Source organism: Brachyhypopomus gauderio, chromosome 20 (genome assembly GCF_052324685.1).
Source record: "Brachyhypopomus gauderio isolate BG-103 chromosome 20, BGAUD_0.2, whole genome shotgun sequence".
Lineage (NCBI taxonomy): Eukaryota > Metazoa > Chordata > Actinopteri > Gymnotiformes > Hypopomidae > Brachyhypopomus > Brachyhypopomus gauderio.
The window spans coordinates 14,724,967-14,749,027 of NC_135230.1; the positions used below are offsets into that span (position 1 = coordinate 14,724,967).

Genomic DNA, 24,061 nt, shown 5'->3' on the forward strand with positions numbered 1-24,061 from the left:
TCGTCTGCCCGAAGAGCCTCGAGGAAGCTAGCTTGCTTGACAGCTCGCGTTTCCCTCGATTTGACCCACAGCATCTTAAGATGGATTTTACACGTTGTATCCTACCGTAGGGTCCGTCCTGTCTCACACCAGAAAGGCTTCTTCTCCATTTATCTTAGTTTCATAGCCGATCGTCATAGAAATGGCACGAGCCACGCGTCCGCCACAGCCACTCTAATAATGGGACTAAATTCAGGTGGGCATCGCTCATTCATTCTTACATTTCTATTACGTGTTTATTAGATCATTCTTCATTTTTTTGCAGCAGTCACTGGAAATACGTTATAAAAGAGTGTTATAAAAGATAGCTGGTTAGAGAGATGTGGCCTTGGACAAAGCAGGATTCCTGCGCATCGTCCCGGAGCAGAGGAGACGGTATAACCGCTCCATCTCGAGCTTGTTGTGCTTGAGGTAAATAACGAAGAGCGCTTATCGGCACGCGTATGTCACAAGAGATGCAAATGTCAACATGACGATGATTTAATAGCACATGTGTATATTTATATCAATATTTCCCGTAAAACAACGAAGAGGCGTTATTCCATCCTTAAAGAATTCGGCCTGGATTTCACTACACAATACATGTACCCTTTGCTACGGGTAAGCTGAACGCTGGCCAGGATTGTTGCTGGACGGGCATGCAAACCTAAACGCAGGTCGATGATACACTGGGTCTCCCTCCTGCGGTATTTGCCTGGTGTACCGTAGGCACCAGCGGTTTATCCAGCACGCGTGTGTCAGTAAAACTAGCGCACATTCGGTCCGCGCGCTCTCGCTGCTGCTTTGGGTTTGCTGCGCGTGGCCTTGCGAGTAAAATTGTTCTGCTGCGATGAGATTCCGCAGAATTATTTTTTTCAGTCCTATATAAAAATGCGCTTGTGGTGGTTTCGGTTTTCAGCGGATGTAATTTACGGTGTCTGTTACGCCGGTTACAGCGATGGCTTTTGAGTTCTCGATTCAGCTACATCTACACCTTCCCATTGGGACGATCATAATTATTTTACCATTCAGCTGATTCATTTGAAAAAAGGCGACATTTCTTTCCAGACCATCGAGAAGAGAAACGATATATCATGGTAAAACAGCCCCCACCCCCCAATTTAATTCATTTTTAAGCATAACATTTTAACGCATTAATTATCCTGGTCCTCGCCTTGTTATTACAACTGAAAAGCAGAATGACTTGATTTGCCGGCGGAGAGGCCTCCCCTGTTCAAACAAGCAGAGCTAAATGAATAGCAGTCTGTGATTCGTTCACCTCAGCGCGTTTCTCTGTCTAGCTAGCTAGGTGATAAATTAAGTTCCATCAGATGTCTGAGAGACGGTGTAAATGACTACGTGTCATTTACATCTACGGTGTAAATGGCTACGTAAATGACAGTGAGAATCTGATGATGCAAATGTAATTTCACAACAGGACTGCTAGAGCCCTCTTGTCTTACTTGGATGACATAAAGCATAAAGTTTTTGTTTCTCTCTTGTGACCAGGGCAAGTGATGTGGAAGACAGGGATGTTGAATTCACTGCTTCTTCGCCTCCATCTTTTTCTCTTTGTTACTTCATGTCGTCATGATGGGAACACACTAAAAAAACATTTATTTTTCCAATATGTTTTAGTATTCAATGTTTATTTTTACTATATTTGTGACATGGAGCGATACAACCGCATCCCCACCAAGGGGACGAGCGAAGGAAGTTTTCTGCCCCCGCTCCAAACATACTGCAATTCTCCCGAGACTCATTACGCCTTGTGCACAGCCATTATGGCTGGGAAAACGAATGTTGCATGTGGCCACTGAAGAAGGAGACGGTTGAGGCTTTGTGAGAATCACAATAAAACGCAGAAACAATGAAGACTATGTAGACAGAGCTGGGGCACATTACTCATTCGGTTTGTCATACTCAGACTAGTTTAGAAAATTATAATAAAAAGATGGTGTTTAAGGTGATATACTATGCAGACTGGATTAATGGAATGGTTACTGTAAATGTCAAATTAAAATGCATTTTAAAGCATAGGTTTATAGCCTCCATCTACATCATTCAAAGGAACCCCTTTAACCAAGATGAACTGTTGGTCAGGTGGGGTGCGTGTTTACTTCATTATTAAGATAGGATGCCGCAACATAGCTCAGTCAGTCTTCTTATCAAAGCTCACGAGCAAATCCTGACTGTTTGGGGAACATTTCTGTTAACACAAGCCAGACAGCTGGCAGGACTCTCAGGATAGTAAGGAGAGATCTCAGATAGTAAGCTGAACTGATGGTAAGCTGATCAGAGACGACGCGCTGCATTGTTTCTGGTGGAACAAACCACCACCACCACCACCACCCCTTCTCCCCAAGACACTTGAGCAGGTCCGTCTGTCATTACAAGAGTGTTGCTCATGGAGTCCAGCATGAAACAAACGGGGATTGGTTCAGTCGGTCCTGGGTCTGCATAGCCGTCCCATTGTATTCTGTCTCTGCCCTGTGATGTTTACCTGTATTGCTCAGGTGAGCAACGGTTCATGTCCTCTTATATTTTGTTTGTGACACACACACACACATACACACAAAAAACACACACACAGTCCACACACACACACACACACACACACACACACACACACACACACACACACACACACACACACACACACACTCACGCACACACACACACACACACACACACACACACACACACACACACACACACACACACACACACACACACACACACACACACACACCTTAGCTTCTAGCCCCCTGCCCAAGTGTCACAGCTTCTTTCCCTCTCGATTGGCCGTGAGCTTCAAGCAGTGCCGGCACTGACTCCACTGTGGCTGGTCCAGCCGTCCCCTTCTTCCTCCCTCCTCATCCTCACTGTTGACGTCTCCAGAGCGCTCCTCAAAGCACTCCTCTCCCAGCCCGCCACGGCAAAGCACTGACTTATGTTTTCCATTCTCCATCCGAAGTCTGGCCGCTGCTATTTTTGGTGTTTTACTGAGCTGACTCACAATGGATCTTAACATACCACAGCTGTTCCCAGTCAGGGTGGTTGTTTTGGTTTTGTGTCTTATGCTCTTAATACAGTTTGTTGACGTTTTTATTTTACTCTTAAGTGTGGTCTCTTGTTGTTATGCCGACCCTCCATAAAGCAACTTTGGCAAATAGAAGTAGTATACCTGAGTAATATGTAATGGAAGTAATCCTTGTATACTTAAGTCCTACTACACTTGTAAATACTGCGTGTAGGAGCAAGAAGCCTGCGTGACTCTTATCTGCAGTCGTGGCCTCTAAATACAGTTTGCACTTTTTTTTTTTTTGCACATACTAAATGCATTTTCCTCTGTTGCTCTATGAGATTGCTGCTGTATATGCCAGATACAGACCTTGAGTAGTATCGCTACACCCCTACTGAAGATCTCTTATAGGTGAATAGCTATTGTGCCACACCTCCAGACATATCAGGTTGCCCTGTGATGACTCATTTGTCCCTGTGTGAGTGTGCGTGGGAAGGGCAGGTCCATTATTGAAGATCTAGGGTGGAGGAGAGCTTAGAGGAACTTGGCGGAGGAACCTGTGGGAAATGCCTTTGCTTTTTGTTTGTGAAGCACGATGGACGTGGAATTTCGCAGCAGGCTGAGAAGATTCCCTGGTGTGTCTGGAACAGTCATGTGTTATTGTTTAGGTGTGCCTACAGTTATCACCACAGTTATTAAGTTGATGCAGTGCAGTGGCTCAGGCTGTTTTGAGTCGGACCTGCGTGTGCGCGCGCACGTGTATGTGTGTGTGTGTGTGTGAGTGCGCACGCATGTTCTCTATGGTAAGTCATCACCAGGCTTATTCTTATGACAATATTGAGAAACTTATTATGCCTGGTTTAAACTCGTCTTGTCTTCAAAAAGCCTTATTACCAAGTTCTTCTTGAGTTTTTGACTCTGTGCCAGGAAAATTACCCACATAACTCTATTCTTCATTTGTTGGAGCTGTTGTTGTCTCATAAATTTAAGGGGAGCAGACGTATTGGCCTTTCATCCTGAGTCCAGTCTACCACTGGCCACTTAAGAACCTAATGAAGCAATGTAGGGTAAGATTCTTTAAAAGACATCTCATTAAAAACTCTATAAATTCATGTTTAAGAGAAATCAGTAAATATGGTAGCACATATACTGCTATGCTTCATACACGTCCTGCTTACTTCATGTGAATTAAAACATTTAAAACTGCATTTTTTAAATCAGCAAGCTGGAGATTGCAGTCTGGGTTGTTAATCATCTCCTGCTACTGTGAACACTGGCTGGACCGTCTGCTCCAGATGGTCTGAGAGGGTCTAATAGGTCTGAGAAAGAGTTCAAAGTTTTTGAATGTTGCAACAAATATGACTTAGTAATAAAGAATCTTCGTGAATATATCCAGCTTTGATAGCAGGAATTGATGATAATTAGGATTTATGAACCTTATGCAGAAGTGTAATGTTTAAAATGCATATCCAGTGTTGATGCACTCAGCACAACTGCACACCAATACGGATGGCATTCCTGTGAGCTGTGTGCTATTCTCCTACAAGCAGCTTCATGCGTTATGTAGTTGTCATCTCCTCAGAGCTCTAGCAGTGGCGCACTCCCATAGGCCGGGGAGATACGTGTTCCACGCGGCAGCATTTGCGCACTGGGACCAGTTTAATTGTCTGCTGTTTAATGGGCTTTACGCTTCTATCCAATAAAAATGCACTTCCGTGTTTAACAGACTCATCGTGGAGAGCGCGGCTGCTGGTGAAGACCTTCAGATCCGTTTGGATGTCACGTGCAGGTCTTCCAGATTATTATGGTCAACAAGTAGCATATGCTGCTTCACAGCTGACCGATTAACCCCTTGTGTGTGTGTGTGTGTGTGTGTGTGTGTGTGTGCATGTGTAACACAGCACACAGAAACAATAATCTTTTGTTCTGGGTAATGATGTCATGGAGTGATGAAAATGCTAAATAGCTGTAGCTTTTCATAAAGCCAGACACCAGCAGGCCCAGTGGTGAATCACTGAAGGATGAGCTAAGACGTACTAGTTGTGTGATGGCGCTGAAGATTGTGTGTTGAAGGACACAGCATGTTCTTCGAAATCGCTGCTTAACCTTTAAAAGCATCAACGTTTCACCACCTGTTTGGGTCATTACTGCACTTATGTTAAGACAAATTGAGCTACAAACTGCAATTATAGTACAGAACTAACAAAACCCAGTGTTGACTGTAACAAAACGATAATATATACTGTGATTTGAAAATATTTTGGCCATATTTATAAATAGACACGGTAGAAACAAGGTCTAAGGTATGCAGACAGGAGTTGAAGAACCTTAACTGCTTGCGATGAAAGACACAGGTAAACAGTGTATGCCTCATCCCCGGACACACCGCCCGGTGTTTGCAAAAATTTTTCTTATACTTCTGAAAATGAAGTGCTCATTTGGAAATGAATGTCATGTTTGTGTCTCATGGAAACAGATCTTGTGGGGTATATTTGTGAGTGATGATACCCCATGCTGAACCCGAATATCTCCAGGGATGGGGTTTGGGGTTTGGCTTAGGCACAGAAGGTTAAAGGGTTTGAAATGTTTGGCTGGTACGGTGGTTTGGAATGTAGTGTTTGACCTTGTGCTTTTAGGCTGTTGGAGAGATTGAGAGATGCAACAAGGCATATACACAATGCCATTATTGTTATTACACTCACATACAGACACGCATACACACACACACACACGCACACAGACCGTGCCATCTCCTGACCCCTAGGCTCTCCTCCCCATGACAGCCTTGCGATACTCTCTCTCTCTATGTGTGTCTCTCACTCTCTCTCTCTGTCTCTCACTCTCTCCATCATTCTCCATCTCCTCTGTCCCCCTCCAGTCCCTCCATCACTCTTTCTGGTACACTCTTTCTTATCTCATTACTTGGAGACACTTGATCTTCTGCATTCCAGCCCCATTTACCTCTCTCTTTTATCATTTTCTGGATGGCCCTTGAATGGCTATAAACACTCCCCAAATCCAGGTCTGATCTCAGATCATAAAGACAATCACCACACTATCAGAGATCATTTGTATTCAGTCCACATTACACTTCGAAGAGTACAAACTTGGCGGATTGTAAGCCCAGCGTGCGTGTTACCCCTCCTCAAGGAACAGGAAGGATCTCTCAGGAAGGAGATCAAGAATGTGTTCTGCATCAGCCATTTTATTCTGCAGTTACATGGACGTTATGTTGCTTTTTTGGGAGCCAAAATCTGAAATGCCGTGCGTTCAGGCTGAGTCATCGGATGTCATAACCTCCAGTTTCACGCTTTTGCATTTGGATGACATTCAGCAGCCTGCAGCACTGACCTCAACAGCCTGGTGTGGTGTGATGTCACACAGTCATCTGTAACTGTGCATGAGAACTTTAAAAGGAATGAAGGTAAAAACATCAGATTGAATGTTGAGAGTACCCTTCAGTTAATTATCTATAGGAAGCTGGACAATGGCTAGGATAAGTGCTCTGCGTCAAATGCTAACATAACACTAATAGTGGCATTCCTCTTTTGACCTTTCGTGTTTATGTCATAGCTGTAACGTTTGTTGCACTGTCAGCTGTCGTACATTTTTATTCTGATCCTGTTTTGTTGGAGATTTGTACTATTTTTGACTGGTTACTATTATGTTGACTTGTAATGTGCTGTTGGCCTTACAGCTGTGTGTGTGTGTGTGTGTGTGTGTGTGTGTGTGGTGTGGATTCATGTTAATGGTTCTTTTGATTGGGCTGGCTCTGAATACTACCCTTGTGTTGGCTGTGTGTTTGCTCTGTTCATCAAATGTTTTTTGTTTTTGTATTTTTGTATAATCTAGGAGGTTTATTTTTTGCCTTGAGTTATTTTTCTGTTTGCTACAACTGCTCATGTGTGATGGTCTCTCTCTTTCTCTCTCTCTCCCTCTTTCTGTGATTGTTTTGCATTGTTATATAGTCATATTGCCTCAGTTAAGCCCTCCATATTAAGAAAATAATTGAGTAAAATTGACGAATTTCAAGCAGCCTGATTTCTGCTTGTAATAAGGTGGACAAATACCTTATCACAAAATCACATTTAACTTTCCTGTAAGTTTGAATATTCACTCTAAAATTAGAAATTTAGTACAAAATACACCAGAACTGTGGTACAATGTTTAAATATTGCCTTACAGGATGTGCATTATATTTAATATTTTATTTAATATTATTGTTTTTTCAAAATTCTAAGCAGTTTACCAGATATTATGTAAATTATTATTATAGAAGCTATTATGCATCAATTTTTAAGATCCCTACTGTACGTGTATATATGTGTATATATAACTAACAATGAGTGCAAAAAACTCTAATATGATCCACAGTGTATTCTTCAATTTTGACATTCAGAACTGAAACCTAATGACTCACTTCCTCTGCAGATTAATGTGTCCTTGATACACCCTCTTCACCTCAGAGTGGCCTACTCTACTTCTACCTCTGGAATTGGGTGTGTGTCACCTCAGCCGTGTCGTGCCCCTCCCAGCGATCCTGACTTGACCTTTGACCCAGACCCCTTAAGCAGGGTTTGGAGGCCATGTCGAGCCCTGGAAGTAGTCCGGAGAGAGAGGGCGGGCTGATGGGGTCAGTGCAACTGGAGAACCTCTCCTCACCGCCTGGCCTGGAAGCTGACCCTTCATCTGTAGGCAGCCCTGTGCTGAGTCCGGACTCCAGTTCCCATGATGCCGCACTCTCTGCGACAGCAGCCTCGCCTGCTGACTCTGAAAATCTCAGTCCGGATGAGCTGGAGCTTCTGGCTAAGCTGGAGGAACAGAATAGGTATGTTTGTTGAACACACACACACACACACACACACACACACACAAAACAGCATAATAAAATAATATAATAGCCCTGTAACCGAAGCACTAAATCTGCAATTCCTGGTTGTTGTTTCTTTCATGCCTCTGTTGACCTATGTCAAATCTGACACAGAGATGATATGTGGGTAGAACAGACTTTCTGAAAGCCAGAACTTTAAAACTGGGCCTCAGTGAATCCTGGTGCTTATTATTACCATTTGCTTTTGCTGCTTAAGGTTTGTGGCACCCTCCTTCCTCAGTTGCTTCTCTCCACCTTGATTTGTACGAACTTAAATTGTTGCTGCATTTTTTTGCCCCATGCTACTCCAGAAAAAATTACCATTTTTTATCTTGGCAGGTAAAATGGGTAACCTATCATTACATTGGTAGCTTTGAAAGTGAAGCATTATTGTGTAAGCACCATAGAGCGCCATAGAGTTTAAGTGGTGGTCCACCACATTTGGTCCACAGTGTGAAGGTGCAAGGGAGCTACTATGGGTGTATATTGTCATGTGTACAAATTATCGTATCAGTCTCTGGTTTGAAGATGCTTGCTAAATGTGTTGGAACTGTTGATATGAGTGAGCATCTTGTGTGTGGTCATGTGTGCTTTCATGAAATTACCAGAGAATACAGCAGATAACATGCAAGAGTTTTGCTTTAAATACTTCAATTTCCATCTGAGGAAAGTTCAGTAGTGTAATCTGTGTGTGAGGGGGGGAGGGGGGAGGGAAACAGAGAGATGAACAGAAAAAATAAAGACTAAGAGCATGAAAGAGAGAGAGAGAGAGAGAGAGAATGTGTGTGCTGCGTGACTGACCCTGTGAGTATGACGCTGTAGTATCTTCCCTCTTCCTATATTAGCTAATGTGTAGATAATTCTCACCATCGACAACCTGCTATTTCCTTTTTAGAGCTTCACAATTTTATCTACAATCACACGAGTGTTAAACGTAGTGCCTTATATTCACACTCTTTTGAAGTTCTCACTGTAAACAGTTGTGCAACATGCAGCCACGTTGTGAAGAGTGTGCGAGTGTGGACATTCTGCGCACACCACGGGTTTAAGGCCCTCCGAGTGGAACCCTGGGTAAAGGCTCATTTTGATTCGCTGTAATGGGAGCCTGGAGAAATGGCCTGGACTTCTGTAAATCCCAGCAGCGTTCAGACACGTGTACATAAATAGTAAATGGCAAAAATAACATGTAAAAGGGCTTTTCCAGTAAATTAGTAAAAGTCAGAGGTGCCACTGGGTCTCTGGAAAGGACCTGAAACTGAATCCTCTCTCTGAGGTTCCTGTGTTCCTGTGCTTAGAAGCTTCACATCACCACGTTTAAACAAATATCTTGATCTTCACAGAGTGGAGTTGAGGGGGGAGGATGGGTGGGGGGTGAACATCTGGGCAGAACATCTGGGCTGTAAAGGTGCTGAACGTCTGGGCAGAACATCTGGGCTGTAAAGGGGCTGAAGGTCTGGGCAGAACATCTGGGCTGTAAAGGGGCTGAAGGTCTGGCCGCCCTGTGTCTCTGCTCCCCCGTGCACGTCCAGGCTCCTGGAGGCCGACTCCAAGTCCATGCGCTCCATGAGCGGCTCGCGGCGGAACAGTGGCTCCTCGCTGGTCTCCAGCTCCTCGGCTTCCTCCAACCTCTCGCACCTCGAGGAGGACACGTGGATCCTGTGGGGACGCGTCGTCAATGAGTGGGATGAGTGGAGGCGCAAGAAGGACAAGCTGCTCAAGGTGAGGGGGCGGAGCTAAAGGGGAGGGGGCGGGACTCAAGGTGAGGGGGCGGAGCTCCAGCGTGTACACCAAAAACAATGGCGAACTGGACTAACTGGATAAACAAAAAATGATCCCAGATTTTCAGGACATGCAGTTTTGATAAAATATGGCAGTATAGTAGAGTAGGTTTAGAAATGTTGTGGCTGTCATAGGCAAAAGTGCCGATGATGAAAGTGTGCAGTACTTTAATACTTTGCAGATGATAAAGTTGGAGTAAAGCTACTTAAGTCGTATCCAGTGGTCCTCACTAGCATTTTAGCCATGCTAGCTTGAACTGGTCCAATCAGTACTGTACCTATCCTCATGATAAGAACATTACATGCATCTTTAAAGTTGCCAGGTTACACCAATGCATGTTTACTCCCCCACAGACAGCAACATTTAACTTTTCAAGCACGTCTTAGAATACATACTGTTAGAAAGTAGTGATGGCTAATACATGCCTGGTGAAGACACCTTCAAAACATCCTCGACCTTCGCTCTGTTCCTCCCTTCCTAACCTCTCACCCCAGGAACTGATTCGAAAGGGCATCCCGCATCATTTCCGGGCAATCGTGTGGCAGCTGCTAGGCAACGCCACGGACATGCCGGTGAAGAACCAGTACTCGGAGCTGCTGAAGATGTCGTCGCCCTGTGAGAAGCTCATCCGCAGGGACATCGCTCGCACCTACCCCGAGCACGACTTCTTCAAGGGCCAGGACAGCCTGGGCCAGGAGGTCCTCTTCAACGTCATGAAGGTGAGGGGGAAAGAGAGACAGAGAAGAGCCAGAGGAGTCTAATAGAAATGGTAGAATACCCTCTGTTGTAAATAACAGTGATACATAAGAAATACTATATATAATATATATATATATATAAACTGATAAATGTGTGTGTGTGTGTGTGTGTGTGTGTGTGTGTGTGTGTGTGTGTGTGTGTGTGTGTGTGTGTCACAGGCATACTCCCTGGTGGATCGCGAGGTTGGATACTGTCAAGGTAGTGCCTTCATCGTTGGACTGCTTCTTATGCAGGTATATATAACGTAGTACTGTTTTGAGGTAATACTGTAGTACTGTTTTGAGGTAATACTGCAGTACTGTAGTACTGTTTTGAGGTAATCTGGATTCTGCCTGATAAAAGTGAACTAGTGGAGCCAGTGGATTTCACCATCTGGTTTTCCCTGTGTGCGTGTGTGTGTGTGTGTGTGTGTGTGTGTGTGTGTGTGTGTGTGTGTGTGTGTGTAGATGCCAGAGGAGGAAGCGTTCTGCGTGTTTGTGCGGCTGATGCAGGAGTACAGACTCAGAGAGCTTTTCAAACCTAGCATGGCAGAGCTGGGTCTCTGCATATACCAGTTCGAATACCTGCTCCAGGTAACAGACACACTACTGCAAATGAAGCAGACATGACAGGGATATGAATATGGTCCCCCCCTATAATATAAGGGGGGGGGGGGGGGTACTTATGTTATTGTTGTAGATTTGTTTCCTGAGAGTACAACTTTGTCCACCAGGTGGCAGCAGATGTTCATTGCAGCTGAAGAGCAACAGCCTTATTAAACACACTTATCTGGTTTGATTCCCTCTGTCTTTTCTCATCTTCCTGTCTGCCGTGATCCAGGAGCAGCTGCCAGAGCTTAATGTGCATTTCCGCTCTCAGAGTTTCCACACCTCCATGTACGCATCATCATGGTTCCTCACACTCTTCCTCACTTTCCTGCCCCTGCCTACCGCCACACGCATCTTCGATATCTTCATGTACGAGGTAAAGAGACAAGTGTGTGCATGCATGCGTGTGGAGGTAGTGCGTGCGGACGGTCTAGAACTTACTGCAAAAATAAAAGCCTCATAAGGGTGTGTGTGCTTGTGTAAGTGTGTGAAGGGTTTGTGGTTGCTTGGATGTGCGTGTGGATGGACGCGAGTGTGTGTGCCTGCACGTATCCAGCCTCAAAGGTGAACGTGCTATATTCTCAGGGTCTGGAGATTATATTCCGAGTTGGAATAGCCATCTTACAGTACAACCAGACAGACCTCATACAACTGGACATGGAAGGCATGTCACAGGTTAGAGAGAAAAAAAACTCCCTCTCTCTCTTTATCTCTTTTTCTCTTTTTCTCCATCTCCGTCTCTTTATCTCTCTGCCTCTTTATCTCTCTGCCTCTTTTTTGCTCAAGTTGTTGTCAGAACACTCAGTACACAGTAGTGTGTGTGCCACCACAGCCTGAGATGTGCTACAGTGGCTGAGTTACAACAGTCCAAACTGCCTGACCTTAGGAGGGTCTAATTTCCCATTCATTATTAACATGAATACCTATAAAAAAATAATGATCTGGAGTTTATATATGTTTTTTTTACAACGTTATGACCCCCATCATATATTAAAACACATTTCTCATACGTGCAAGATTTTTTATTTTACATATTTAGGTTTATAATGAACCATAATCAATGTTAAGGGGCTGTTATCATTTTAGTGTAAAATGTACCTGATCATTCTATACCATACATACATTTTCAAGGTTTTGTGGCACAAGATCTGTTTGCATACAGGTCGTTTTGGTGAATATGTTGTTATAATATATTATGGTTTCGTTATCTTACAGCACTTCCAGAAGGTGATACCTCACCAGTTTGACAGCTGCCCGGACAAGCTCATCCTCCGAGCCTATCAGGTTAAATACAACCCCAAGAAGATGAAAAAGTGAGTGAGTGCACTGATGAAGGTCAGAGGTCTAAGGGTATTGCCAGTGATGCAACCATTTAACAGGTGATCTGCGGCATCTGCATTTACTGTCATTGTGATCTTCCTGTGCAGACTGGAGAAAGAGTACACTACGATCAAAAACAAAGAGATGGAGGAACAGATCGAAATTAAGGTGCGTGAATGTATGACAACCAGTATGAAAGTGGAACAAAAAAACACCACGAAATGGAGGACAAACACGAGTGTGTTGAAGGCGACCTTCTCTCCTCTCTGTGAAACAGAGACTACGGACGGAGAACAGACTACTGAAGCAGAGGATAGACACGCTGGAGAAGGTGAGAGCTATTTTATTACTTACGAGCTGCGGCCGGTGCACTAGGTTAGTAAATAGAATAACGTGTGTGTTTGTGTGCGTGTTTGTGTGTGTGGGGAGGGGTGTGTGTGTGTGTGTGTGTGTGTGTGGGTGGGTTGAGGGAGGGGGATGTTTTGTCAGTGACAAAACTCAGCTGTTTTGTTTCCTGAGTTGTGAATCCTTACATTTACATACCTATTCTCAGCTTTTATCTGTTGTAGTTTATTAAAATGTTTTCCTTTTATGCCTGTGTGTGTGTGTGTGTGTGTGTGTGTGCTCTGATTTTCTTATTGGCCCCTTTCTGTGGCTCTGTAAAACTATTTTTCTCTTTTTATCTTAACATGCCCTTTGTTTCCGTCTTGCCCACTCGCTCTGCGTGTGTGATTATCTCCCTGTCTCTCTCTCTTCTGCTGGACCTTCTCTCTCTCTTCTACTGGCCCTTCTCCTCTCTTCCACTCTTGTGTTGTCGTAGGAGAGTGCTGCACTGGCAGACAGGTTGATCCAGGTAAAGTAGCGACAATATTAAACACGTATGTGTCTGAAATCGCGTACTGTTGTACCACACTTTTCCATGTTTTAGTCTGACTGAGTAGGTGGAGCGCCTGCTATGCGAAAGCACCACAATCTAGTATACTTAAAAGAACCACAATCTAGTATACTTAAAATAATTATAATCTAGTATACTTAAAAGTACAAGGATGCTGTACTAATATGGATGAAAGTCGTGTGTGTTGTAGAGGACAATTTTTGTAATATTTCATGCCAGTCATGCACCATGGAAAAGAAGAGGCAGAGCTATCAGTGCCCAAATAAATAGTAAATACATCAAAAATTAGATATGTAAGAAAACCTAAGGACTTCAGATTTCTATTTTCACTGTTTATGTATTCATGTAATATATTCATTCAATTCAAACAGATTGGTTACTTTACCCAGTGAACTAATTATTTCACTGTCATATGCTTTAAATAAATTTTAATAGTATGGAAATTACCAACATATTTCATAGTGCCATTCCTAAATCGCACATACTTCAGAGATCGGTGGGAAGTGCATACTCTGATTTACTGAGAATGGTACACGATTTCAGACATCACACGGCAGCTCACTAATTCCTCCTTCCCCTTCTCTCATCTTTTGGCCCTACGGTTTATTTCCTGTCTCCCTCTTGCATCGTCTCTCTCTCATGACTCATGAGACCTGGCGCTGTGCATGACGTGCGTTTGCATTTAATGGTTCGCTCTGATTGGTTCCATCGTTTCTTCGCACCCAGGGGCACACGTGTTGTACATGGCTAGAATCATGGCAGAAAGGTGTCTTGCAAAGTTAACCTCAGCATTAAATGCAACCACAGATTTCATAGGTCTTGCATGTGGAGGTGCTGGTGTGCATCAAAGTTTCATCCTAGGTCCACTAATGTTTTTTCTTTGTTGTTGTTAAGGTTTATTAAACTATTCCCTCCCACTGTTTCCTGGCTTTAAATGGACTCTATGCTCTATTTAACCTAAGGGCGTTAACACTCGGATTAATCGTTTGTAAGGTCATATGCATGCAAGCAATAAGTGCATCTCTAATGGTCAAAAATATTAAAAGAACATTCTGAAGAACCCTCGTGTCCTCCAATCATAGGGTCAGGTGACACGGGCACAGGAAGCAGAGGAGAACTATGTGATCAAACGGGAGCTGGCAGTGGTTCGACAACAATGCACGACAGCCAATGAGAGCCTGGAGAAAGCACAGGGCACTATACGGGACCTGCAGCAGCACACGGTAAGACTGATCAGAGGTCAGTGACACACATCTGGGATGCATGCAGCGACACACATCTCCGCATTTGGAATCACAAAATGGTACAAAGTAACGATTGTGCAGGCAGTGCACTCAGGTTTATGATTGCTCAGTCACAGATGAAGTGAAAGCATACATCATCAAGCAACAGTGTAATCATATGACTAAGTGGAAATTGTATTTTTTCAGAAAGCTAATTTAGTACAGGCATTGGCTAGGCCATTCCTGTGGTAATGTTCATGAGATCACAGTTTAGACTGGATCTGATATGAGGCTTTGGGATTTAGGCCACCACTCATGAACGTTTTGGGTCACAGCATATGTTGATTTTCATACAGTGCAGGCTCGTTGCAATGAGCATTCATTAGTGCATGCAGTTAACACTGTTCTACTGACACTTCCAGTTCCTAACTTCTTAGCTTTTTTGTCAGTTTGTCAACACATGTTTTAGCACGTGAGGGTGTTTGTGGAAGAAGGTGTGAAGGAGAGAAAGAACGAGAAATGGTGTAAGTGTGATGCATAGGACCTTCAGCCACATTCTCAGAATCTGTGTGTTATGCTGCATAAAAACACATTGACTGCTGTCCATCAGTGTGACATAAGGGAGCGCATGTAACAAACGCACCTCCTGGACTGTACCTGTGTAACATACACACCTCCTGGACTGTACCTGTGTAACATACGCACCTCCTGGACTGTACATGTGTAACATACGCACCTCCTGGACTGTACCTGTGTAACATACGCACCTCCTGGACTGTATCTGTGTAACATACGCACCTCCTGGACTGTACCTGTGTAGCATACGCACCTCCTGGACTGTACCTGTGTAACATACGCACCTCCTGGACTGTACCTGTGTAGCTTATGCACCTCCTGGACTGTACCTGTGTAACATACAAACCTCCTGGACTGTACCTGTGTAGCATACGCACCTCCTGGACTGTACCTGTGTAGCATACAAACCTCCTGGACTGTACCTGTGTAGCATACACACCTCTTGGACTGTACTTGTGTAACATACGCACCTCCTGGACTGTACCTGTGTAACATACACACCTCCTGGACTGTACCTGTGTAACATACGCACCTCCTGGACTGTACCTGTGTAGCATACGCACCTCCTGGACTGTACCTGTGTAACATACAAACCTCCTGGACTGTATCTGTGTATCTGTGCCAGGATGTGCATCCTCCTGGACTGTACCTGTGTAGCATACAAACCTCCTGGACTGTACCTGTGTAGCATACGAACCTCCTGGACTGTACCTGTGTAACATACGCACCTCCTGGACTGCACCTGTGTAGCATACGCACCTCTTGCACTGTACCTGTGTAGCATACAAACCTCCTGGACTGTACCTGTGTAGCTTATGCACCTCCTGGACTGTACCTGTGTAACATACGCACCTCCTGGACTGTACCTGTGTAACATACAAACCTCCTGGACTGTACTTGTGTAACATACACACCTCCTGGACTGTACCTGTGTATCTGTGCCAGGATGTGCATCCTCCTGGACTGTACCTGTGTAGCATACAAACCTCCTGGACTGTACCTGTGTAGCATACGAACCTCCTGGACTGTACCTGTGTAGCTTATGCACCTCCTGGACTATATCTGTGTAGCTTATGCACTTCCTGAACTGTACCTGTGCCAGCAGCTCAGTGACCTGGGTCATCAGGTGTTTGGGCTCTGCTCATAAATCAATGCTTTATAACTGACTCATGATAAAAACACAAACTCAGTTTTTCCACTTTGTGTACATATTTATAAAAAGGATAATGAGTAAATAGGTTTCTCTGCACATACATTTGATCCAAAATCATTTCAACATGGGTTTTTGATCAGAGCACAGGGGTCACGGTGGTCAGAATGAAATTATATCTGTCTAGTTGTGCATGAGAATTTGATGCTGTGATACCTCAAATACTGAGTCAAGTGTTTCAGAACAACCTTGACAGTAGATAATGAATATGAACTTTCATTGATGTCTCATTCTTGGAGGTGGGGGGTTATCTGACTGCGTGCTGCTCTGTCAAATGGAATGTTCATTCCAGTGACATCGGGCCGTACTGTACAGGCAGGTCTACGCAACCAGAGAGGCGCTGTGCGTGTGAGAAAGAGAGAGATGACTGAAATTAGTCTGGCGAGATGAGTGGAAAAGATGGAGGGAGGTAAAGAAAGAGAAGTCGAGGTCCGTGAGAACCCGAGGCCACAGCTCTCCCACTAGCCCACAGCATTACAACATGTGTGCGCACTGCTATCATGAAGACACGGCCGCTAGCACGAACACGCGCGGCTAGCACAGGCTCACACCGCCAGCACAGATACACACTGCAGATCAAGCAAGCTCAGTGGAGAGAGGAGGGAGTTGAACATGGCTCTGCGAATGGTCTGACTTCCCAAAAGTGACATACACAGTGAAGGTGACAGTGAGGCGGTTGAGAAGTATCACTTTGAACACTTAGCAAACAGCTGTGACGGTTTTTGTACATCAACACTTTTGGGAAATGGGTTCTTGGGCAAATAGGTCTTTGTGTTTTTTCGATCAAGACCTATGAGAGTTAGTGTTTCAAGTGGTAGCTAGTTTACTGTCTTACCATCTGAAAGGCTTGTGATGTTTCACAGAAATAAGACGTGATTTTATTTTTCTATTTAAAGAGATACATCTTTGAGAAATCCTGAAATTTTTAAGTTTTTTATTTTTAAGTTTTTTTTTATTTTAAGTTTTAAAATGTTTTAAAAAAAAGTTTAAAAGTCATACACATGTTTAAAATCATACACATGCTTAAAAACACGTTTTTTATATTTTGTAGTAGTTTAATGTTAACATGATGATTTTTTTTTCTCCTCGTAGAAGAGATTAAGATACAGTTTGTGTGGTTATTTACATATATTTACATATATGGCTGTGTCAGCCTCCTGTCTGTAAGACTGTCTGTCTGTCTCTCTTTAGTACTCTATCTGTCTCTCTTTAGTACAGTCTGTCTCTCTCTTTAGTACAGTCTGTCTCTTTAATACACTGTCTCTCTCTCTCTAGTACAGTCTGTCTCTCTTTAATACACACTCTCTCTCTCTCTCTCTCTCTCTCTCTCTCTCTCTCTCTCTCTCTCTGTAGTACACTGAGCAGTTTGTCAATGGGCTGCAGACCCAGCTCGAACAGTCTCGCCTTCAGGAAGCTGAGCTCCTCGGTGCCTTGAAGGAGATGCAAGACAAAGTGCTTGACCTTGAGAAGGTGTGTGTTTTGTGTGTGTGTGTGTGTGTGTGTGTGTGTGTGTGTGTGCGCACGCATGTGTGTATGAGTGCTTAGACACACTCTGTGTGTGGTTGTTAAGGTACTGACATGTGACTGTTCAAATACAACCTATATCTGCTGGTTAACATGTTCTGGTGTGTGTGTGTGTGTGTGTGTGTGTGTGTGTGTGTGTGTGTGTGTGTGTGTGTGTGTGATGGTGCATTTAGAGGAGCAGCTCCTTGCCTGATGAGACTAATGTAGCACAGCTTCAGGAAGAGCTGAAGCTGGTTAAGCTGAGGGAGCTGGAGACGTTACAGTCCTTCAGGGAGCTACAGGACACAGTCACTGAACTCAACCAGCGCTGGCAGGTAACGCGCAGAGGCAATGCACCTGATACCATGTACAACACTCTTATACACCTGACTACAAATACTACATTCTCCTTAAACCACTGCCAGACTGGACACTAATTGGTGTTTTGCATAATGAAGTCCAGCTGCTTCTATAATGTATCCATTACGAGTGTTGTATGAGATACCTCTGCACCTCTGCCCTCTGTCAGCACCACACATCACGTGGGGGGGGGCACTGGAAAGAGTCCCCAAAGAAAAACGCCCTGAATGAGCTGCAGGACAAACTGATGACCCTGAGACTGCGAGAGGCCCAGACACAGGCAGAGGTCAAAGAGGTCAAACTGAAAAACCTGCAGCTGGACAGCCAGGTTAGACACACACACACACACACACACACACACACACACAAGCTAATGAGTCTTTGTCAGACAGGTAAGGCTTCAGAGCAAATAAAAATAATTTAAAAATATATATTTTATGCTTTGCAGTATTTACATACATTTTCTTATTTCAGAATGTAAATATGTCAGGTCATGTTTTTTTTTATATTTGTTAGCAAATAAAACTGCAGACAAGGAAAGAAAAATGTATAAATATATTATATGGAAAGACAAAAAACCTTTACGAACAATCAAAAAAGAAAGCTGCTTAATGTGGGAAGAAAGTGTAAATGTGTTTAGTGCCACACGTCTCCCCTGCTGCTCTGAATATGCCATCCCGATCACACCTTCACCACACTGGGGTGTCTCGCGCGGTGCAGAACCAGATCTACGGGAAGGCGGTGAGTCGGCACGAGCAAGAGAACGCCGCCCTGCAGGAGAGACTCCAGAACACCGTGTCTCACAACCAGAGCCTGCAGAGTCAGCTCAACGAAATGAAGAGGAAACAGACGGAGCTCGACTGCAAGGTACCGCACTCTTATTTATCACGCACACACACACACACACAGATACACACGTACATACATACAGGCACACATACATGCACGCACACATACACAAGCACACACCCGCTTGTTGAATCGTGTGCTAAAGGTCAGGCCAGATAAGCGCACGCGTGGAAATGTTTGAGCAGAAGGGTAAAGACAAAATGTCAAAACAGGAGAATTAAAGGTTTGGCTGGACGTATGAAGTCTGATTGCGTCTGTGTCTCTGTTCCTCAGAGCAAGGAGGAGATGATGGTGGTGCGTCTGAGGGAGGCCGACAGCATGACAGTGATGGCAGAACTCAGGCAAAAAGTCGCTGAGCTAGAAATACAAGTAGGGGCAGAGATGTGTGTGTGTGTGTGTGTGTGTGTGTGTGTGTGTGTGTGTGTGTGTGTGAGTGAGTGAGTGAGTGAGTGAGTGAGTGAGTGTGTGTGTGTGTGTGTGTGTGTGTGTGTGTGTGTGTGTGTGTGTGTGTGTGTGTGTGTGTGTGAGTGAGTGAGTGAGTGAGTGAGTGAGTGAGTGAGTGAGTGAGTGTGTGTGTGTGTGTGTGTGTGTGTGTGTGTGTGTGTGTTACATGGAGCATCATCACTAAATGAGTTTGGGCGTTTGCGTGTGTAATGAATTTTGGCATGCGTGTCATATTCTGTGTTACAGAGGGAAGAAGGATTGATACAGGGACAACTAAATCACTCAGACTCCAGACAGTACATCACTCAGCTAAGAGAACAGATCACCAAACTCAAGAATGAGGTGCAACTGATACACACACACACACACACACACGTATGCATGCATGCATGCACGCACGAACACACGCTTGTACGCACACACGCAAATAAACACACTCATTGGTCAAGTACACCATATGGTTATAGCAAGCATCATACTTCTTGGATTGTGTATTTCGGTCTTTACAGTCTTTACAAACAGCTGTTAGCTATATCAAAACGGTGTATTCTTGTCATTCAGCATACGCTGTTGATAATCACATGGCCTACAAATTAAGCTGTCTACAAATAGAGCTCTCAGTCATTTCTGGTTTTTAGCACATTGGCTGTTCCTAAGTCAGCAAATACATACCCTCGCCGTGTTGCTATGGTGAGGATCAGCAGTTCAACTCAGGATCTTTGTGCACGAGCAGCTTAGTAGTAAAATAGCACCGAAACCACAGGAGTGACCACACTGGCACCTATTTCTCCCATTTCCAAAAAAGAAGCACACATGCACAGACACACGCAAGGGGCTTTTGATGTGTTTTATGCTAAGGAAGGCTCAAGCCCACACGCATACTCACACTCACTCACACACACACACACACACACACACACACTTACACATATTTTGTCAACCAAAGCAGTGCTTGCTCATCCAGAGACGAGCCCTTCGTGACTGGGGGTGTGAGAGTATGTTGACATTCTGCCTCTTCTCTCTCTCTCTCTCTCTCTCTCTCTCTCTCTCTTTCTCTCTCTCTCTCTGCCTGTATGTCTCGTTGCCTCAGTCTTTGTCATCTTCCCTTTTTGGGGTTTATTACTCACCACTCTCTCGTTCTTTCTTTCATTCACACAAGCCCTCACTCCGTTGTTTATATACAAATTACGAAGTGAAATTGTCCTGATTTAGCTGTTCAGAAAGTGAAATGAGATGCTAAAAGCTATGCTAGGAGAGGTGACTTCAGGATAATCTGCTTTGATTTCAGGCCTGTAGCAAGACAGCAGCATGTGTCAGGACTTCTCACATATCCCACGAGCTACAGCTGGAACTTAAAAACTTTTAATATTGAATTGCCCGTTTTGAGAAAGAAAAGGCTAAGTTCTCTGTCAGACTAGATTAGGAACCATTGAAAAGGTTAGCAAATCCAAAGGTTTTTGTTTATTTGTTTACCTTTTAAATGTTGCATTTTTTTTTTCTTTACTGTGATTGGTTAGCATTTTAGTAGCTCAGATGCAGGTAAATCTCGGTGGTGGCCTGTTTCATGCGGGTGGCGCAGTGACTTTTTCTTTGTGGTTTTCACTGAAAGCCCAGACAACGGAAGTGAGAGGTGGAGTTTGTACCGATGATAGTCTCAGGGAGCTTTTCCATTGGTTAACCACTGCTCCGCCCCCATCTGCAGATTGCCAGAGCACTTGTTGGGAAACCCATGATGTCAGGTCTGAGATTTTTGGGTCCCTACCTGTACAATTTTCTCATGCATACAAAAAAGTATGCGTGTACACACACACATGTTCACTGAGTCAAAACGAGAGACAAGAAATGAGACAGAAAACTGTGGTCTGCTTCAGTCACGCAAGGGTTTTCACGGACTACACTCTCCACACAACATACACACGCATGTGCACTTTACACGCAGCAGCAAATGTCAGACATTCCATGAAAAGCACAGGAGATGAAACATTTCAGATCATGTGAAAATCTAACATTTCGATCAGAGCAGATGGCATACAAAACAGCTCAACTTAAACGAATTTGAACCTCTGGTGTGTGTGAACAGTCCACACAGTAGTACTTCAATAACTTTGTGTCAGTAGCACTCTTGCATCTATACCACAAACCCAGCCTCTAAGCCCCTACGTTCCGATGTGCGACCATGTATGTATTTTTGTTTCTAACCTCACCCTTATCGGCAAAGCAGCCTAAATTCCTCTTCATGACACGTATTAGACCAACATGCGTACTGAACGATACGTGTTGCTATGGCAGCAGACCACGGGTCTGTAGCCTGCAGTCTGACTGACTCCCCCCAAACTTGAGCTGAACAAAAGAGGTTTTAAAATGTCACAACAGCAGAAAAGGAAACCTGAAATATGCTTGAACATATCATCTGATGTTCTGAACATATATTCTGATGTTTCGCTCCACTCTATGCACATATAGTCATTTGGAGAAAATGTTTTTGCATGTGAGCCTTGATTTGTAATTAATAAGTAATTAAGTAATTAATACTACATAGTAATTCTTACTACATGACTAGCTATTCATACTCTAATCTATTCACATCCAGTACCATATGTTGTGGGAAATGTCAACTGGCATTTATGCTTTACAATCACTAAGCACTTTAGATCAGTCACAGCAGTGCTGCTGGAGTGTTTACACACTGTCTACTCTGTGTTCACTCTGTAAGACACTCCTACCTTGGTTTGGTCATCCATCTTGTAGATGTGAGGTCAGAGATGATGGCTCATGTGTTGGTCATCTGATGGCTGCATAGCTGTATGTTGGTCATCTTCTAGACCCTCACCAGTGGTAGGAGGATGGTGCTCACAGGGCACTGCTGCCTGGATGTTTTTAGTTAGTGTTTTATTCTCAGTCAAGAAGCAACACTCTTGTGTCCAATCTACTTGTAACAGCACGGCACACACTAACACGCCACCACCACCTCAGTGACACTGCAGTGCTAAGAATGGTCCTCCACCCAAATAACACCTGATCAGGGGTGCTATATGGGGCTGATAAACTAGAGAGTGGGTGTAGCTACAAGTAGGTGTTCCTGATAAAGTGCTCGGTGGGTGAGTTATGTCAATATAATCTATGCCAATACTTTTTTTCTTGACTTTTTTTTTTTACTTTCAGATCAGGCAATTGCGTGGCCAGCCCACCAAATTCCAGAACTCCGGGGGTGGGACCTATCAGGACTTGTGCCTGGCCAGTCCAGCTTCAGCAGAAGGGGACTACCTGAGTTCAGATGATGAGTTGATCCAGGGCGCGCTGCCGGCTGCCGATCTGTACCCACATTGCACCTCGCCTCGCCTGGACAGCGAGGGTAGCACGGACAGCGATGGGGACGATGGGAACGGCCACCATGTCCTCCGCGGGCAGGAGGCGCGGAAGGAGGCCACGCCCACACAGCACTGCCGTGGGCCCGGGGAACTGATGGGGTTGGAGTAACGGGTGCGGGAAGGGGGGGTGTGTCCAGAGTTCCAGAGACAAGCAACGCAAGAAACACTGCATTGGTGCACGTTCACTGGATGAGTTATAGTGAGGGCTTGAGTACACACACACACACACACACACACGCTAACGCACACCGATGGAGACAGAAGGGACAGGTACACAGTGAGTAAATGTAATATTTCATGCGTTCAGAGGAGGGACTGTGTATATAGAGATATGAGGGATGCATAGAAGAACAGACTGAGACAGAGGTCCTTGTTTCCTATGTTCTCCATTTCTCTCTCTCTCTCTCTCTCTCTCTCTGTCTCTCTGTCTCTCCCATTGCCCTGGTCCTCCATCTCTCTATCTCTTCTTTCTTTTATTCCACAAAAGACACACCAGTTTCACACCTGGCCTACATCAGTACCTGATACTCACATGTAAGGCAATGTAACGCACACACATACACACAGAGACTCACACCATTATATCCAGGTTAGATAGATCAAACACACATGCCCACGCATGTTGCTCTTATTTCGATCAGCCCTTGGTCATCCTTCCCACTGAACAGTAGTTATTTCTCTAAACACTGAAACATAGGACTTTGCCTTTGGAATCTCAGAGCCCTCTTGAATACGTAGCATCACAAGCCACGCGACAGGCCGCAGACGTGGCCGGACACGGCCGGCCCCGGCTAAGAGGGAAAGAGTGCAGTGACCCCTCCGGACCTCCTGGACCTGGTGGCACCAGGCTTTGTCTCCGCTCCAAAACAAACAGAAGCTGCACCACATCGCCAACAGTTTCATGTCGGAAGAAGGTGCAGGAACCCCGGCTCAGTCGTCTGGAGCAGCCTGTGCATTCTCTCTCCCAACACAGCACCTTCCGAATCCAAAAACCCCACACGCCACTAAAATCACTTTATAAGAAGGAGGAAGGTTTGGAGAGGCAGGTGGCAGATTAGCATGGACTCTTACATATGATATTTATAGGGATGTGAATAGATGATTAGCTGCAAAATATTAATGACTTACAGTAGCTTATCTTTGTGTTCGTTTGTGTCCTACTGCCTTGAGAAAAACAAACAAACAAGGATGGCGATCAGTTTTGGACAACAAAGTTCCGTGTAAAGAAACAACATAATATCTCAAAATTGCCAAATTTTAGGTTCTTTTAAAAAA

General features: G+C 44.4%; 1 protein-coding gene across 6 annotated transcripts; it reads left to right on the forward strand.

The window, feature by feature from the left end:
- Positions 1–24,061, forward strand: evi5l (ecotropic viral integration site 5 like). 6 transcript variants are annotated; one of them, XM_076982364.1, is made up of 21 exons: positions 2,764–4,110; positions 4,770–6,467; positions 7,475–7,871; positions 9,443–9,632; positions 10,187–10,411; positions 10,610–10,684; positions 10,898–11,023; positions 11,271–11,414; positions 11,624–11,713; positions 12,254–12,351; positions 12,466–12,526; positions 12,636–12,689; positions 13,179–13,211; positions 14,336–14,476; positions 17,616–17,732; positions 17,960–18,100; positions 18,295–18,453; positions 18,846–18,992; positions 19,248–19,343; positions 19,665–19,760; positions 22,581–24,061. In XM_076982364.1, the coding sequence occupies exons 3-21, from the start codon at positions 7,630–7,632 to the stop codon at positions 22,893–22,895; spliced, it is 2,550 nt and encodes an 849-aa protein (XP_076838479.1). In that variant the 5' UTR covers positions 2,764–4,110; positions 4,770–6,467; positions 7,475–7,629; the 3' UTR covers positions 22,896–24,061. The 6 variants fall into 6 exon arrangements, with proteins under 6 accessions (XP_076838477.1, XP_076838482.1, XP_076838481.1 ...); XM_076982365.1 differs by having other exon boundaries at positions 4,770–4,832; XM_076982362.1 differs by lacking the exons at positions 2,764–4,110; positions 4,770–6,467 and adding an exon at positions 1–235.

Bases quoted from the DNA above. Each gene is read 5' to 3' on its own strand.
- evi5l (XM_076982362.1), top strand. From the start codon at position 7,630: ATGTCGAGCCCTGGAAGTAGTCCGGAGAGAGAGGGCGGGCTGATGGGG. The intron at 9,633-10,186 runs GTGAGGGGGCGG...CTCTCACCCCAG, and splicing joins AGAAGGACAAGCTGCTCAAG to GAACTGATTCGAAAGGGCAT. The intron at 14,477-17,615 runs GTAAGACTGATC...CTCTCTCTGTAG, and splicing joins GGGACCTGCAGCAGCACACG to TACACTGAGCAGTTTGTCAA.